Raw genomic sequence first — 16864 nt, 5'->3', positions numbered from 1 at the left:
TTTCTTTCTTATTCATGCAAAGTATGATGTTAACAATGTATCTTTCTATACTTTATTTTAACATAAAATTGCGCCGTAAAAAGGTTAGACATATGAATGACCAAAATTGAAAAAGTTATATCAAAGTATGAAGAAGAGTTAGATGACACATAAAAAGGGATAAGATAGAATTTTCTTTGATAAATTAGTCTATTTGAAGTGAGGCAAGCAACAAGCGCATGTTATTGATATTCGACCTTGTTGGTATTCCTGTGTAATAGGAGCCTTTATGTCATGTGTACAGCGGAAATGCGCGTAAGGACTACGTCATCGTCATCAAGACTTCCTCTCAATATTTGCCTCTATGAGTTTCGTATGTCGAAATAATAATTGCTTGACTTTCAAGGCTAATTTCTCCATTATAACAACTCGAAATTACTATAAAAAACTTATCAAAGCCTAAAAGGATCTCGTCTTAACCAAACCATTTGACATGAGTCACTTCTTATCCGATTTTTGCTGTTAAAAATGGGCAATTGCTCCAATGACTACACGACGCCGACGAACCAGGTCTAGTGGAGAAGACCAAGAACACAACTCGACAACCGTCACTTTTTCTTCCACAAGAAACGCTGATAACTCAGCTTTGGACATGACATCATGCAGGGAAAGGACACCGGAGTTTCTCTCCGCTGTAAAGTCTATAAAGACTCGTCAGGTTGGTTCATACAGATTTAGAAAATTTTGAATAATTTTGGACGTCTAAGGTCGTCGGGGAAGGATGTCTGACTACGTGGATGAAGTTGATTCCCAAATATGTTTTTTTAGCGACTCCCTGTATCAAAATATATCTCCTATAAGATTTATCAGACATTTATTGTTTAAAAACTGCATTTTAATGGAAATTAGACACGTATAAGTAGTTTTTAGACGTTAAAAACAAATATGTAAATACATACATGAATACCATCATATGTAAACATGAATTTATAAAACAAGAATTTCTAATTCCATTACGATGTACTACAGGGATCCCCGTTTACCAACCAGAAGCTTCAAGGAATGAATGGAGTTCACCATCAAAAGAGCCAGTTCTTCGTTATTGCCAAGTGAGTATTTGTTTGTTTGTTTTGTGTCGCAAACAAACACTTAATACAATATGCTAGAAGGCATGTTTACCAAAGTTACACCATCTACATATATATCGATGGTTTTTGAGCGGTATTTGTTGATTTTCTACTCTGAAAATATTCGATTTTTATGTGTTAATAGCAACTGATAGGCTATTTAAACCTACTGTAGGAAAAGCCAAAGGTGTACGTAAACCCTATTTTAATTTTTACTCATTCATTCAATACTTACCCTACCATTGCGGTCATGCCCGATGTGTTCTGGTATGCCATCATTTGATCAACAGGTACAACTGTACCTATATATTACTGGCCTTTACCATGCTGCTCGGTGATCAAAGTTCCATTCCTCCTTAAAAAATATATATTAAAATAATATCCTTGTTTTTTTTTTTGTGGGCACTGTATTACTGATGATCTACATTAGCTGTGGCAAAAACCTTTGGCCCTCATTCTCCCCCTCAATCTCCCCCTCAATCTCCCCTGATCAATTTGGAAGTTTTAATCTTTAAATTTGGTTGCATTGATTTTTGTTTACATCAAAATATAAACAGCTGATATGTCCAGTATAAAGTTTCCTTTGAATTCAGGACTAAAACTTTAAATATATTGTACTCAGTCACCCAGAGAGAGAGAATGTTTGTAAATGATGAAGAAACGGTTGTTTCACTTTTCAAAGTACAGCTCTAAGACATCGTTTATGTTATTGAAATTCTGAATGCCTATTGGTTAATAAACCAGTTTCCAATCAGACCAGAAAGAACTGGTATAATTTTAAAGCTATTATTATTACAGCATGTTTTTTCATTAGGTAGCAAAACAATCTAACATAGTCCAGTGTCATTTGTTTGTCTATTGATAATGCTTTTTCTTTTGAATATTAATACATATTCACCTGTTAATATTGTTTAAAGAACATACAAAAAAATTCACATCAAATATAAATTAGTTCTTATTATAATATTATAATATGGATTATTGGATTATCTATTTTATATTCATATCCATGCATCATATGAAGATATAGGAATATAGAGAAGTTAAAGTGCTTGGGAACGAGGTTATTCTGGGCAAAAGCCCTTAGAATTAAATTTGAAAAAAATAATTTCCGACCTTGCTGGGAAACGAATGATATATTTCTATATCTTCATGTATTTCATAAGTGCTACAAGGTCCACATATTCTCATCTTTCCATGCACTATACTGTTTTCTCACTATAATTACCATAATTAATGCTACATAATTTTATGTTGCATGTACATGTTTATTCACAGTTCTTTGATTGATTTTTACTCCAGGCACATTGGCAAAGACATAAGTAATACATTCCACAAGTTGGAAAAACTAGCCATTTGTAAGTATATCATGGAATTATATATCATGCATATAAATTGTATATCATGAATTGGGGTCAGTTTCTTTTGTCTGCTGCCCCGGATATCTCGGCCTGAGGTGGTTGCTTAGGGGCAGTTGGAGCGTACCCCCAATATCTGCAAATATTTCATCCTTTTCTTTCATATATAATTATAACATCGCTTTAGAATTAATCAATAAGAAATTTCCAATAATTTTCAATCTTATTTTTTATCTTTGTCTAAAATTTGTCTGTTTTATAGTTTCATAGTTTATTATTGTAAGTTTATCTCGTGTGTGTGTTATTGTATATTAGATAGTTTATCAAGGTGAAGAGCCACCTCGTAGATTCTATTGATTAAACCATTATTATTATTATTATTAAAATTTCCATAAATATGTCTTGCAGTCAAAAACAAAAATTGGTGTAATACAAGTGTAGGGAGGGGAGGGTGAGGAGACAAGAATGCCCATGTCAATTCACTATACCACTTGTACAGACCATGATCGCACAGCACAATGTTTATTCTCATGAAAATAAAAACCTTAGTTTAACCCTTCATAACCTCATTCTAAAGCACTTGAATCAGAGGCTACACTGGGGAGAGAGGGAGGGGGGAACGATTGCTCTAGTCAACATTGCTGTCACACGAGAATGGTCCATACCATATATTTAGTCATTCTTAAGCTTATATATATAACCCATTAGATTCCAAAGCATGTGTAAAGCCTGGCAGTAATTATAAATCCTCTAGCCATATTTGCATTGCTTATTGAGTAATTGAACAATATACTCACCTTTTGGTTGTCATTGTTGTTTAGTGGCAAAGAAGAAGTCCTTATTTGATGATAGGCCAATGGAAATACAAGAACTAACTTACATAATAAAACAGGATATCAATGGATTAAACCAGCAAATTGCACAGCTCCAAGAGGTACTGTAACTTGTCTTCCTTGGATTCCTGCGTAATTTTATATAACGCCAGTCTCTTGAAAATATAATTCTGTGTTTGAGTTGTATTCATAAAAATGTGCCTTCTGATGCATAAACATTAAACAAAGAAACGATACTCTAGGAAATGGCACATGGTCTGAAATGGAAAACGGTGGATTTGGGTCATATACGTTAATATTGCATGCGTACAAACATGCTGGGAGCTACAGAGCACAAGAGAAGTGTTAATCTTGCTTGTTAAGTTTTCTACTTTTCATCCCTGATTGGTTAACGGGAAGACCATGAATCATGAACGACCATGACTGCTATTGTATATGTCACATATAGACTGATTTAAATTGTCTTTTTATAGCTTGTCAAGTCTAAAAGTCACACAGAAGGAAAACACCAACAGACACATTCTAATACTGTGGTACTTACCCTACAGGTAATACATTATTTTTTCTGAGAAAAAATTGCTTGACGAAACACAATTCAAATCTTTATTGTTGAGTATTCTTGAACAGGGGCATACAGTAACAAAGTCTCAGTCCTAGGGGAGGGGGCAATATACCATTTTTTTAACCAATACTATGCATTTCATCTTTAGAGTTTTTTCAGTTATATTCACATGTTAATGAAACTTTGGGAGTGGGGGCTGCTATGATATGACACTGCTATTTAAATAAAAATAGACATCTTTACTAACATGTAACAGTTTACTCCACACTCATTCCACTCTGCATCAATATTTTTTTATTAACTCTTTTTTTTCTTTTTTCAGTCAAAACTGGCAACAATGTCAAAAGATTTTAAGTCAGTTTTAGAAGTCAGGACAGAGGTAAATACAATATAATGTTTTAATGCTGGATCACTTGTTGTTGAAGCGCAGTTGTCCCAGTAAGTCACCTTTTCTCAACTGGATAGTCATTGGTAGAGGCCATAAGCATAATGAATCCTTGCCTCCGGAGGTTGGAGATCAATTGCCCTATTTCACTATGACGTCACATCAAAACAATCTATGGTCTAAATGCAAAGGATCATGGTTGTCGGACGGGGCCAAATCAACGCAAATTCACCTAAAGCTGTTCTAAAACCCATATCAATCCACGAAGAGAAGTAGAATAGCCAGCAAATGCTGAGAACATTTTTAGTACATATTAACACATATTATATCTGAAAATCAGGCCATTTGTATAGGAAATCGCACGATCTTGAGTACAATTTGGAAATTAATAGTCGCGAGTAATGTTTTGAAAGTTCTTGTAATTGCACGAGCCTTTAGGCGAGTACAATTAAAGAACTTTCAAAACATTACGAGTGTCTATTAATTCCAAATTGTACGAGACGATCGTGCGATTTTTTGTTTATAGTTCACTCAACAAAATTTCAGTAACAAATGCGAAGTGACGCTGTTCATCTTTGTCTATTTGGCAGCCGATTTCCAGTCCATCGTGCAACTGAAATGCATAAAAAAGATTAGTTCTTACGGCTTTAAAATTTTATTTATGCTTTTTAAGTACAAAATGATAGAAAATAATTGTTTTGACATTGTTTTGGCCGTGTTGCCATAGCGACTTAATTCGGTACTCCTATGGAGTACAATTAACGCTATAATTGTACTCCTCTCGACCAATCAGAGTCGAGTAATTTTGTTGAGTGTACTATAATAGATTAAACTGTTTCACTAAGACAAGTTTTGTTGAATTTTCTATTGGATTTGGCAATTCTATCCCTCACATAAACAAGCAGTGACGTCATAGTGAAATAGGGCAATGGAGTGCAGCCTCTTACACTCTCAGAAAATTTTCATGGCTACTGTTATATTGGCATATTTTTATAATGCGTTCCTTTTCAAACTAGAATCTTAAGCAACAGAAAGAAAGAAGGGACCAGTTCTCACAAGGTGGAGTATCAGAGAGCATTACAACGGCATCAATGCCAGGCACATCAGGTTAGTAATACATCACTTCATTTGTACATTTGTCCATTTACCCACCTATACATTCACCCATCCATATATCTATCTATACATCTATCCCTCCGCTCTTACCTTCATCTATCCATCCATCCATCCACCAACCCATCTATCTACCAACCCACTATCTACCATCCCATTTATCCACCACCCATCCATCCATCCATCCACCAACCCATCTATCTACCAACCCACTATCTACCATCCCATTTATCCACCACCCATCCATCCATCCATCCACCAACCCATCTATCTACCAACCCACTATCTACCATCCCATTTATCCACCACCCACCCATCCATCCATCCATCCACCAACCCATCTATCTACCATCCCATTCATCTTTCCCTCCATTCTTACCTTCATCCATCCATCCATCCATCCATTCATGTATCCATCCTTTCATCCATTCATGCATCCATCCATTCTTCCATTCATCCTCTTATCCACCCATTCATTCATCCATCCATTCATTCATCCATCAACCAATAAGCTGTCATACCTATACACCAATTAGATGCTCCATCCACCCATTTATACACCTATCTATCTGCCCATTCCTCCATCCACATTTCCATCTACCAATGCATACTGTACATCGAATCTCAAAAGATTATGCTGACTTTTGTACTACTAAGCCAATGAATATTTCAAAATTTCATATTTTTAGTTCTACAACGATCCAATGCACGAGGCAATGGAGTTATGAAGGGAGGGGCAGATCATGTAGCAATTGACATGGGTGGCAGTGAACACTCCCCACTAATGAATGAAATGAACCAGATGCAAGCTTTTGAAGAACAGGTTGGTCTTGTCTGTCATCTATACAGCTTTATATAATATTTTATTAAAATTGTTTTATTAAAATGTGAGTTGAGCATTGTAAATAGTGATTGTAGTAGTAGTGTGCATGGATCAAACCCCACAGATGGGCCAGTTACTACAGGGAGTGGTGGTTGCATGTACTATGATGTTAACCTTGAATCCTTCTTTCTATTTAACACTCAAATTGTATTGATACCCAAATTGTATTGAAACAAGCTCTGGGAGTTGAAAGGGTATGGCTAACTCACAAATAGCAAAGTATGGGTATCTCTTACCAATGCAACCCAGGTTGGATTCCCAGACTCTGTATTAAATGTGAGTAGAGTTTGTTAGGTCTCTCCCTTGATTCAAGGGTTTTTCTCTGGGTTCAACAGTTTTCCTCCTGCAATAATCAACTTTTAAATTCCAAATACTGTCATGAGGGCTACAAGTTTGTTAGCCAGATAACCCAGAGAAAAACACTAAGGGAGAGATTAACAAACTTTACATACCTGATGAATCCACAAATAAAATCCAAGACCCCAGAGATAAGGGGCAAGTGTACTTCAAGTTAAATTGTATAATGTCACCATCATTTAACAGGATACTTACATAAGCAGTAGAGCAAATGCTATGCAAAGTATAGAATCAACCATTGTTGAACTTGGAAGTATATTCTCTCAACTTGCTAACATGGTCAAAGAACAAGAAGAACAGATACAAAGGTGAGGACTGATTTTCTCACAATATATTATATTCTTTTAATAGAGATTTCAGAGATGTGCTTTGCTTTTCACACGCAAATTCTAATTCTAAGTGATTTCATGACAGGAGAAAATTCCCCCATTTGTTCATTCATTCATTTGTGTTTTAACTAGAATTGATGCAAATGTGGAAACAACAGAGATGAACGTTGAAGCAGCACATGGAGAAATCCTCAAGTACTTCCAGTCAGTTAGTTCCAATCGCTGGCTCATTATTAAGATCTTCCTTGTTCTGATCATATTCTTTGTCATATTTGTTGTTTTCATGGGTTAATTAAATTGGATGGGACAGATTCTTAAATTACCAAGGGAGGGGAGGGTAGGTACGAATAGTTTCACCAAATAGCAGAATATTACTGGTCCTTGTAATAATTCGTTATTATTTCCTGTTGACATCTTTAGAGGCTAATGTCCTAAAATCATCTGCAATGAATATGAGAAATGAGAGATCATTTCACTCGATAGTATCACCGATATTATGTCATATTTAAAAAAATGGGACAATCTATTTGTGGTGTAGAATTTTCCAAACTCGGTGGCAACTTTGAAATAATAAGTTATTTTGAAAAGGAGGCAAATGGGAAAAGCAAAAGTGAGAATGTTTTTCTTTTGTAAGACTTTTTGTTTGTTGGCTTGTTTTTCTATCTGTCTCAGTGTCTGTCTCTATATACTTGTCTGTCTGTCCAGCTATGTGGTTGTCTCTCTGTTTCTATCTCTGTCTGTCTTTTCTTGTCGGCCTCACACTAACCATAATTTATTCAAAAGCTACATCCATTCTTCTGAATATTAGAGGGAGGTTGTACCTTATAACAAACCTGACATACCACGAGACTCAATGCATATCCCTACATTCAGTCTCACTATTCCATCTGAAATAATATTCCCTTTTACTTTGGGTTTGAGGTTGTCCTATAGATCTCTTTACCGCGTGTGTAATCTTTTCCCATTTTAGATCTAGTGTCATTCTTTTGAGAATAATATTCTTTGTTAGAGTTGTATCCATATTCATATGTCTTCTGATGCTCAGCCGTTAAACAAAGAAATGATACTCTAGGGAATGACGCGTGGCGTGGAATGGGAAAACCTTACACCCAAGGTAAAGCGATCTAGTGTAGACCCCGTCATTCTCTCAAACAATAAGATCATTTGTTTCCAGAATCACCCGGGAATATACATCAATATTGATGTTACGCTAACAACGAATCTTACTAGTATTCTCATTAGATTTGAAATGGGAAAACATTTTGACTAGCGTAAAGATTTCATTTCACCCCAAAATAAAAGATTGACTGATAAAAATACTGACTACGAACTTCGTGGTAGATCGACTAGAAATGTTTTACTTGAGAAACGACTTCTATTAACTCCATGGTTGTCTGTCATGGGTTTTTACAAGTTTCTTTCGTTTCTCAAAGGGGGAAAAAAGCCAAATGATTACATCTGTCATCCAATCCATATATTGTAGATATAAATAGCCATACTATGTATGTAAATGTACACAAGACTTTCCTTGATCGCTTCCCGACAGGGGGAGGGATGTGGGTTTGAACAAAACCACATCAGAAAGGAGAAATCCCAACTATGTTAAGCCCGTGGGCTGAAGCTCATTAGCAAATAAACTGTGAAACCTCAAAATCAGCCATCATCGTTATTCCCTGGAAGTAGATAGTTTAGAGATAAAAGTACAATAGTAGTGAGGCGCTGTAGTCAAGAACCGGCCAGTGAAGCGAGTTGAAAAAACGAGGCGTTGTTAAGTACTCTTAACCAACTTCGATTTGTTTCGGATCGAGGATGATACTCCTTCATTACTTCTCGAAGAAAAACAAAGCAAGACATTAAAAGTATCACGCATCCCAACCAATACCATAGAAGGGATATACTTTGTTGAATCATGAATCATTCATTATATGAGGTTGAAAACTTGAAGGAAAATATTGACTCATCGTTTTTCGTTGCCCGGAATGTTTTTCCCACCTTCTAGTCTTGAATTGTTTACAGCGTGAGTTCACCTGGTTTTCAAATAAAGCGGATGATTGATATTTATTTTTAATTTGGGTTAAGTTTTTTTCCTTTCATTTACTATGGAAATTGGAATATTCGTTTAAAAAACGTAAGTCGCTGACTAGTCCTCGTTTAGAAAATGAACGTTAAAATGTTTTCTGATTTGTCTACTTGAACCGATATACAGTCGATGTCATTAACGTTGTCCACCAAAAAAAGACATTTACACATTTATACATTTAGACTAAAAGAAATATCACGTGTTTCCTCGAAGGTTCTGGCATAAAACAAACGCTGAAATACCATTCTCCATCTTAAATCCTCACTAAATGGTCAGGGCATTCTGGATTTTCGATTCACGAGTTGAATTTTACATTTAAAGTTCAGGCTGACGCATACAAGCCAAAGAGTACATAATGAAACACGCGATATATCTTTTAGTCTAAATGTGTAAATATCTTTTTTCGGTGGACAACATTAATGACATTGACTGCATATCTTTGTATATATCTTTTGTAAAGATTAAATTTCACTATTTCTATCTCAGCCAAACATTGCAAAAATATGACGGCTTGAAAGATCGTAAGTGATATTACTAGGAAAAAACGTGCGTGAGTTTGAACTTTTTTCTAGAAATGCAAAAATTTCTACATATTTCCGCATAGACTTTTCGAGATTGAAGGTTTGATTGTTTGTCTTTATTAGAATAACCACGTCCAAAGATGTCGGAAATGAGAAGGATTTTTCTTTCATTTTAAACTTTATTCATTGAAGACGGTACCCACTATTAAAACGGGAAAATGTCTTAATAAAATGCGTCTTTTGTATCAAAAACACGAAGCAAAATTTTGTTATGTTTAGAAAATGATTCGTGTATTTAAAAATGCTTCAATGAAATGTCTTTTAAACAGAAATCTTAATTATGGCAGCGGGATAATAAAAAAATAAAATTATAAAAAAAAACAGCGAAAAAATGAGATCACTACCTCTCGTCACAACCGAAATTACGTTACAAATACCGCATATTTTAATATATGTTATTTCCTTCATTGCATGATTTTTCTTGAAATACGTGCTTCTTTTTCCATCATTCAAATCATCTAAAGCTTCAGCTCTGGAGGAAATGGAGGATTAACGATAGTCTGGCAAAAGTAGTTGTTTAATGTTGTCAATGGTATAGATTGTGTGCCCAGTTCCTTTATGTTAAGGTTTTAATACCTTTAAATAAAAAGGAATAAAAAACAGCCTTTACGAGGCTGTTCATAATCTCGTTTTACAGCTGTAAAATTAGACTGATTCAATAAGTCGGTGTTTTCGCGCTCATTTGTCGACTCTGGATCCCACGCAAAGAAGCGAAAACTACGACTTTTTAAATCAATCTACGCAAACCTTTATATCTATCGTTGCATGCTTTTTCTTGATGTACGTGCTTCTTTCTCCATCATTCAAATCATTAGGCTCTGAAGGAAACCGAGGATTATGATAGTCTGGAAAAGCGAATTCTATTAAGTTATCTATTGTAGATGATTGTGAATCCAGTTCCGTTATGTTAAGGTGTTAATACCTCTAAATAAAACGATTAAAAATCAGTCTTTACGAGGCGGTTCATAATCTAGTTTTACAGCTGCAAAATCCATTCCTGTCTCCTGTATATTATGGAAACTATATATATCTGGTTTGTATATATCTGGAATATTAGCACGTTTGGTAGGGCCATAGGTTATTCACTTCGTTCAGGTTTTTTTCTTTTTCTTTTTTCTTTCTTTTTTTTTTTTTTTTTTTTAATTTATTTCTTTCATTTTTTCCTTAGGTGCAGTAAAGCGAATAACCTAGTCTAATTGTGTAATTTATTCTAATGTAGGATAAATTAAGAATCATTTGGTTAGCAATAATGGCTCTATTGTAAAATGCTTTCAAATTATCAGCTTTCATATTATCAGCTATAAATCCACGTTTTGTTGAGTCCTTGGAAATAAAAGCCTCCTACACACATACCATCAACGAAAACACAGTGACACGAAATATAAAGAGTCATCTTTCAACGTCGTTTCAGCATGTGCTTCCAAGCGCTTGTCCTATGAGTGAGTGCAAATACGTAACCCTGGTTGACGAAAGTTGTCAGTAAGGAAGATTTCGACCAAGAGAATCCGGAGAAAACAAACGATTCCGGCGAAGCTTAGAGGTGTTAACAAGAACTTAATTTCCAGATGTTTTCTGACGAGAATTCGAGTGATGGATTCGATGATTGGAACCACAGTAACTGGGACGTAATGGAGGACACCGCTAATTACGGTACAGGTACCTTGACATTCCTGGCAGTTACTTACGCGGTGTTGTTCCTTACGGGAATTCCTGGAAATATTTTAGTGCTAGTGTTGTTTGGTCGCAGTCGTAATACCGTTGAGAACCCTTTCAATGTGGCAAACTGTTTAGTACTTAGCCTGGCAACAGCAGATTTAGGAAGTCTTTTATTTTACATTCCATTTTATATGGTCTACGATTTGTTAGGGTCGGTATGGCCGTTTGGTTTGGTGATGTGCAAGTTCGTGTTCAGCTTTACGCATTTGTGCGTTTACGCGTCGCTCGGCAGTATGGTAGCGATCGCTGTAGAAAGATACCGTGTGACATACCATTTGCATGTATCGAAGACCTTGGAAGTAATTGGTACTATTTTTGTGTGGGCAACCGCCTTGATCCTCGTCATCCCCCAGATGATTTACTTACAACTTCTGGAAATAGAAGGTGATAGTGAAGAAGGCTCTAGTCCTGTCTATGTGTGCGAGATCGTATGGCCCGACCCGTCATACGAAAGGCTTCTCCACCCCATCGAGTTCGCAGTCTTTTACCTATGTCCTTTAGTATTCATCGCTGTACTCTATGTCAAAATTATTTCCATGCTGCGCAGGGCAATCAGGAGAAACGTCCTGAACCAGCGTCCTGAAGATCGCTAGTGTCTTTGTGGTGATTGTAGTCGTATTTGCGCTCTGCGTCTTTCCTGTCCATTTCTTGCAGCTTATCCGGGTCTTTTTCTATCAGTATTGGCTCAGTCTTTACATCGAGTGGCCTTGGTTGTTTTCTGTCTTCGCTGGTCTTTACTTCGTCACTCATGCCATGAATCCACTTATCTATATACTGTTGTATCGCAAGTTTCGCGTACAAGCAGTTGAAGTCTTGAGAGTTCGAAGTCAAGTTTTGAGCTGTGTTCGCTTGACAGATATGGAATCTCGGTAGAGTTATTCACTCTGTAAAAAGGGGAATCCCAAGGGGAAGCAAAAGTCTTCTCCCTTCTCAGAAGAAAAAAATAACAACTTCTCAAATTGCAATTCAATCATGGAACAAGGGCCACAGGCTTATTAGCAACTCTCATAAAGCAACAACGAAGACGATTTCTAAGTTCCTTCTCCACGAACACACTCAGCCCAGTCAAACATCAAGTCAACATACTGAAAGACGACGGAGATACTGGCGCCAAGCTGAAAGTCAAGTCAAACTAGAATCAAAGACAGACAAACGTCCTACACCCCATGTACGCATCACGGCTGTTTGAATTACGACATTAGGTTCCAGGCGCGCGCGCGGCCAAATCGCGTTGCTAAGCTGCTTCTCTTCCTTGACAACGAAAATGGCGGCAATTTTGAAACTTTGTTTTCCTCATTCAGCAAAATTAAAACCGGTTTAAAAAACCTTTTCTTTCAAGTTAAGATTCCAAACACGAAATACAGGTAAGTTAATCTAATCTTTTATCGAAATTCATTTTATTTATGGAAGTAAAAACGTTTTTCTTCGCAAAAATCAGGGTTTTTCTACCGAGTTAAGTTTCGTGGCTGAGCACGTAATCCTGAAAAATAAAGATATTCAATACGTGTTTACGGCTTCCACGAGCAAACAACATCGACAACTAAAACAAATTTTCGATTCTCATTTGATACGCATCTTAAAATTTAGAATACAGGTTAATGAAGTTTTTTTTGGTTTAGTCTAAAAGCTTTTTTATTGACAGATGAATGGCTTCCCTGAAAGCGTAGCAAGTTTATAGTAATGGAGTTTCACTTACGTGAACTACAACTAAATAACATCGACAACTAAAACATATTTTCGATTCTCATTTAGTAATGGAGTTTCACTTGCGTGAACTGAAGGTATCTTGTCGTGTTTGTGGATTTAAGGCGGGAAACTCGCAAGGATATGTTTACAAAACGTCTACAAACCATGTTGCAGACAAATTACAAGTCGCATATGGTTTCTGTCCAAGACGACGACGAAAATGTTCATCCACAAAATGTGTGTGTCAACTGTTACGTGAAAAGCTTTAACGCATGCAAAAATTTGAATTACAAGTGCAGCACTCAACCAGTTGTTTGGCACCCGCATGAAAAAGAAGACTGTGAAACATGCGAGAGTTTTGCAAGAAGAAACCGGGGAGGCAAAAAACCAAAGGCGAGAAAGGGAAGAGGACGCCCCAAACAAGGTTTAAGAAGCGATGGCATTAACCCTTCTCAAAAGGCAATATATATTCCTTCAGAAATAGTTCCGGCGGCGCTTATGAATCCCATGCCAAGCATCGAGAGATTTTCCAATATTAGTAAGGAGCTGATCTGCCCTATTTGTCGTGAAGTACTGGACAGGCCATTACAAGCAAGTTGCGACCATTTTTTTTTGTTACTCTTGCATCGAGAATTGGATTCATTACGTCGGAGACGGTGCTGGGTGTCCCGTATGCAAGAGGATAATTAAGATTCAAGAGCTTCGAAAGCCGCCCAGACTACTATTAAACCTCCTGTCAGCATCCTGTCTAGAATGTGCTATCTGTAAGTCCCTTGTAAAACTCGAACAGCTTGCACAACACGAGTCTAGCTGCACCTCTTACACGACTGGTCGATGCACCACGCTTGTTAGCGAAGTTCTGAAAACCCCGTTATCGGCTCCATTGTCGCAGGTAGAAGAGTCCCTGACAACTCATTTAATGAAACGAAAGTTGACCGCTTCCGATTCCCCTACCGTTGTTTTACGAACTGGCGGAACTGTAAGTATAGTAAAGTATATGATTAGAATCTCAGTAGCGAATAGATTTTGAAAGCTAAACACCGAGTTTTGCTGCACGCAATGACGTGAGTGGATGAAGCAAGCCTCGAAAAATGATGGGGGGGGGGGGGGGGGAGTCACTTCATAAATTAAATACATTCCATAGATTGTACTTTTTTGTGGCCGAAAACTGTACGCACCCAAGCCTCCCTCCTTCCCCACACTGCCAGCCCAGCCTCTCCCTTTGCAACGGCCATGAGTCTTAAACATCATTTGAAAGGTTAAAGAAAACAATCACTTGCAGCGTTGGCATATCAGTTTGATAGCGTTTGCTTAATGGTATGAGTTAAAACCATTTTCGTAGAGGGCGCAACTTTATTCTTTGCAGCCCTTACAAGTATCTATCCTATAGGCAGTGGAATAACCACATCTTCATTTGTGTCAGGAAAAGAAAGTTCAAGACATTCGGTCAAAGTCGTGGTGTGGAAAAGGGCCATGTAAGGAAGAACTTGACAAGCAATTAAAGCAGATTGGTGCTGAACGCCAGGCTTATCATGGTGGGACATTCAATGGCAACCACACACACAAATGCCTTAAGGTATTAAATTATGTTTTTGGAGGCTTTCATTTCCTCTATATAATACTATAAATAATTGTAAGCTACATATAATCTAAGTGGGAAAAGAAAAAAAAATTAAATATAGGTTTTTTTAATAAATAGATGGTTTTGTTCCTTCTCTTATCCCTTATTCATTACCTGTAGGAAACAAATATCAAGTTGTTAGTTGAGGTACCAGTTGTTGTCTCTAGTAAAGTAATGCCCAATTTAATACAAGAGGCCAATGATATGAAGCAGAAATTTAAAGAAACACTGGAATCATTTGGGAAATACCACAGGATATATACTACGAAAGAAAAGCTATGCAATAGCCAAATCATAATCCTTGGTAAGATATGTATATTTAACAATAATAACATTTTATACACACTGGTTAACTAATTTTCAGAAACAGTGAGGGCAAAGGAATGTTTTCAAAGAGTATGTGCTATTCCCATTGGTTGCTTTGATAAATAAAAATAAGAATTTTTCATAAGTATTGTCACTCCAAAAAGATAAAAAAGCACATTTACATCAGGTCTATATTGTCTGTCCTCTTAATGGCAAAAAATTTAAGTTATTTTGACATTTTTTAAAGTACCAGTATTAATTAATGACGATTCGTGGCAAAAGAGGACAGACACATAAATAAACAGATCTACAGTACATTCAAAATATATATTATAGACCAAATTCAAAACTTGCACTGATGTGAGGCTTGAGTTGTGAACAAAGAGATATGGCGTGATTTGTTACGCCAGATCGCTTTGAGTCATGCCAGATCCCCTTGATAAGGTTGTCTTCCCTTTCAGAGAAAGAAATTGAAAGTTTCATGAAAGTGTACAGGCAAAACTTTCCTCGTGCAACTGTTTTGCCAAAAATGCATTTCTTAGAGGATCACATGATCACATGGGTTAAGAGGTATCAGTTATGTAGTAACTATTATAAAATAATAACTATAACTGTCATAATAATAATATACAGTAGTAATATAACAATAATGGTAATAACAATGATGATGAAGTTGATTGTAAAGAGTGTCATGAAATAATAAACTTGTGATCCTTATTGACCAATTTAACTACATGTAATAACTTTGTAGGTATGGAACTGGTATGGGGCTGCTTGGTGAGCAAGGGGTCGAATCAATTCATCATGAGATTAATGACCTCTTACGCTCCCACTCCTGCATAAGACGAGGCTGCGACAAGCTTGAAAAAGTCATGTTGGAGCATCACAGACGTTGCTATCCAGCAAACATGACAAAAACACCAAAAGTAAAGAAGCGAAAAGTCTGCGAAGAATAAAGAAAAATTTATATTTTTGCTTTACCAAGTTTCAAAAGCTACTGTAAATTGATCGAGAGATACTATAATTATAATATATCAATCTGAGGATAAACATAATAATAAGGTTTACACAATATCAGATTTACATGTAAATAGATTGTATATAAAAATAGAAATGAATTTACATGAAACTAAAATTAAAATGTCCCCATCATTGGCTCCAAGAAAGTAAACAACCTGGACAAGAAGCCACACTTGATTTTGGGGGTAACACTTTTAGACGCGTGTAAAAAAAAGCGGGAAATTACACCGGAAGTCGAGTAAACGATGAAAGCAATCGATTGATCAAGTATTCCAACATCGAAACCAACGCGAAAACATGGTCCACTTTGCATCCACAAAAAATAATTCATAAAAAGAAAACACGATATGACAATAAATACATTGCTTATACATCAAATTATTTGCTTACCTGAGTCATCAATTGCTCCTGTATTGAGAAACACTCCTCGAAAATACCACAACTCTGCGATAAACTGCACGTGCACGATTTCTCGATCATTCCCCAGATGGAAGGTAAACATCAAAAAACAAAGTCTTCGGCGTATCCTCGTAACTTGAACGACTCTCAGCTAAGAGATAATGTTCTTTTTCTGAAGCTACTTAAAGCAAAATTATTATTTCTTAACCATGAAATAAATAAAAACGCCGCAAACAATACCCTGGTCCCAGAGCTTTCTCGTTTTTTTTTCTCTCTGTAAAAAGCGGCAACAACGAGCTGCGAAGCAGCGAGCCGCGAGAAACCTCTGGTCACGACCGTTGAGAATCTCACTTTCATGCCATCATAGCTGTCAAATCCATCACTTCTAGTCGACCAATCACAAAAGGATGATCGCGTTACAAATTGTCATTAGGGTGTGGAGGCTTAATGCTATATACCAACACTATTTTTTTCAAGTAGGGGTGGGAGAGGAGACTTTGTATATTTACGAGCTGTCAAAATAGTGTAC

General features: G+C 36.5%; 1 protein-coding gene, 2 long non-coding RNA genes and 1 pseudogene across 4 annotated transcripts; 3 read left to right on the top strand and 1 right to left on the bottom strand.

Moving 5' to 3' along the window:
• Window positions 1–319: 319 nt before the first annotated feature.
• Window positions 320–8579, top strand: LOC116295014 (syntaxin-5). Its single transcript, XM_089024300.1, has 10 exons — window positions 320–697; window positions 1009–1088; window positions 2409–2464; window positions 3286–3398; window positions 3771–3845; window positions 4182–4238; window positions 5261–5351; window positions 6047–6180; window positions 6784–6905; window positions 7059–8579. Exons 1-10 carry the CDS (start codon window positions 524–526, stop codon window positions 7216–7218), a joined length of 1062 nt encoding a protein of 353 aa, XP_088880426.1. The 5' UTR covers window positions 320–523; the 3' UTR covers window positions 7219–8579.
• A 2146-nt stretch (window positions 8580–10725) lies between these two features.
• LOC116295024 (substance-K receptor-like) lies at window positions 10726–14663 on the top strand (annotated as a pseudogene). The gene is made up of 2 exons (XR_016118734.1): window positions 10726–13968; window positions 14413–14663. The product of XR_016118734.1 is annotated as a substance-K receptor-like (transcript).
• An 89-nt stretch (window positions 14664–14752) lies between these two features.
• Window positions 14753–16314, top strand: LOC148905071 (uncharacterized). The gene is made up of 2 exons (XR_016118741.1): window positions 14753–14914; window positions 15668–16314. It is a non-coding gene; the product is annotated as an uncharacterized LOC148905071 (long non-coding RNA).
• LOC148905070 (uncharacterized) lies at window positions 14909–16742 on the bottom strand. Its single transcript, XR_016118740.1, has 2 exons — window positions 16327–16742; window positions 14909–15859 (listed from the first exon to the last, which is right to left on the bottom strand). It is a non-coding gene; the product is annotated as an uncharacterized LOC148905070 (long non-coding RNA).
• Window positions 16743–16864: the final 122 nt, after the last annotated feature.

This window comes from Actinia tenebrosa, unplaced genomic scaffold (genome assembly GCF_029948245.1).
Source record: "Actinia tenebrosa isolate PJP-AT-01 unplaced genomic scaffold, QUT_ActTen_1.0 PGA_scaffold8__29_contigs__length_14323225, whole genome shotgun sequence".
NCBI lineage: Eukaryota > Metazoa > Cnidaria > Anthozoa > Actiniaria > Actiniidae > Actinia > Actinia tenebrosa.
This window is presented reverse-complemented; position numbering and strand designations above follow the sequence as displayed.

What these genes read in the sequence shown, in the direction of transcription:
- LOC116295014 (XM_089024300.1), top strand. Translation starts at nt 524, where the DNA reads ATGACTACACGACGCCGACGAACCAGGTCTAGTGGAGAAGACCAAGAA. An exon ending in AAATTGCACAGCTCCAAGAG is followed by an intron (nt 3,399 to 3,770) that starts GTACTGTAACTT and finishes GTCTTTTTATAG; the next exon opens with CTTGTCAAGTCTAAAAGTCA. An exon ending in TGCAAGCTTTTGAAGAACAG is followed by an intron (nt 6,181 to 6,783) that starts GTTGGTCTTGTC and finishes ATCATTTAACAG; the next exon opens with GATACTTACATAAGCAGTAG.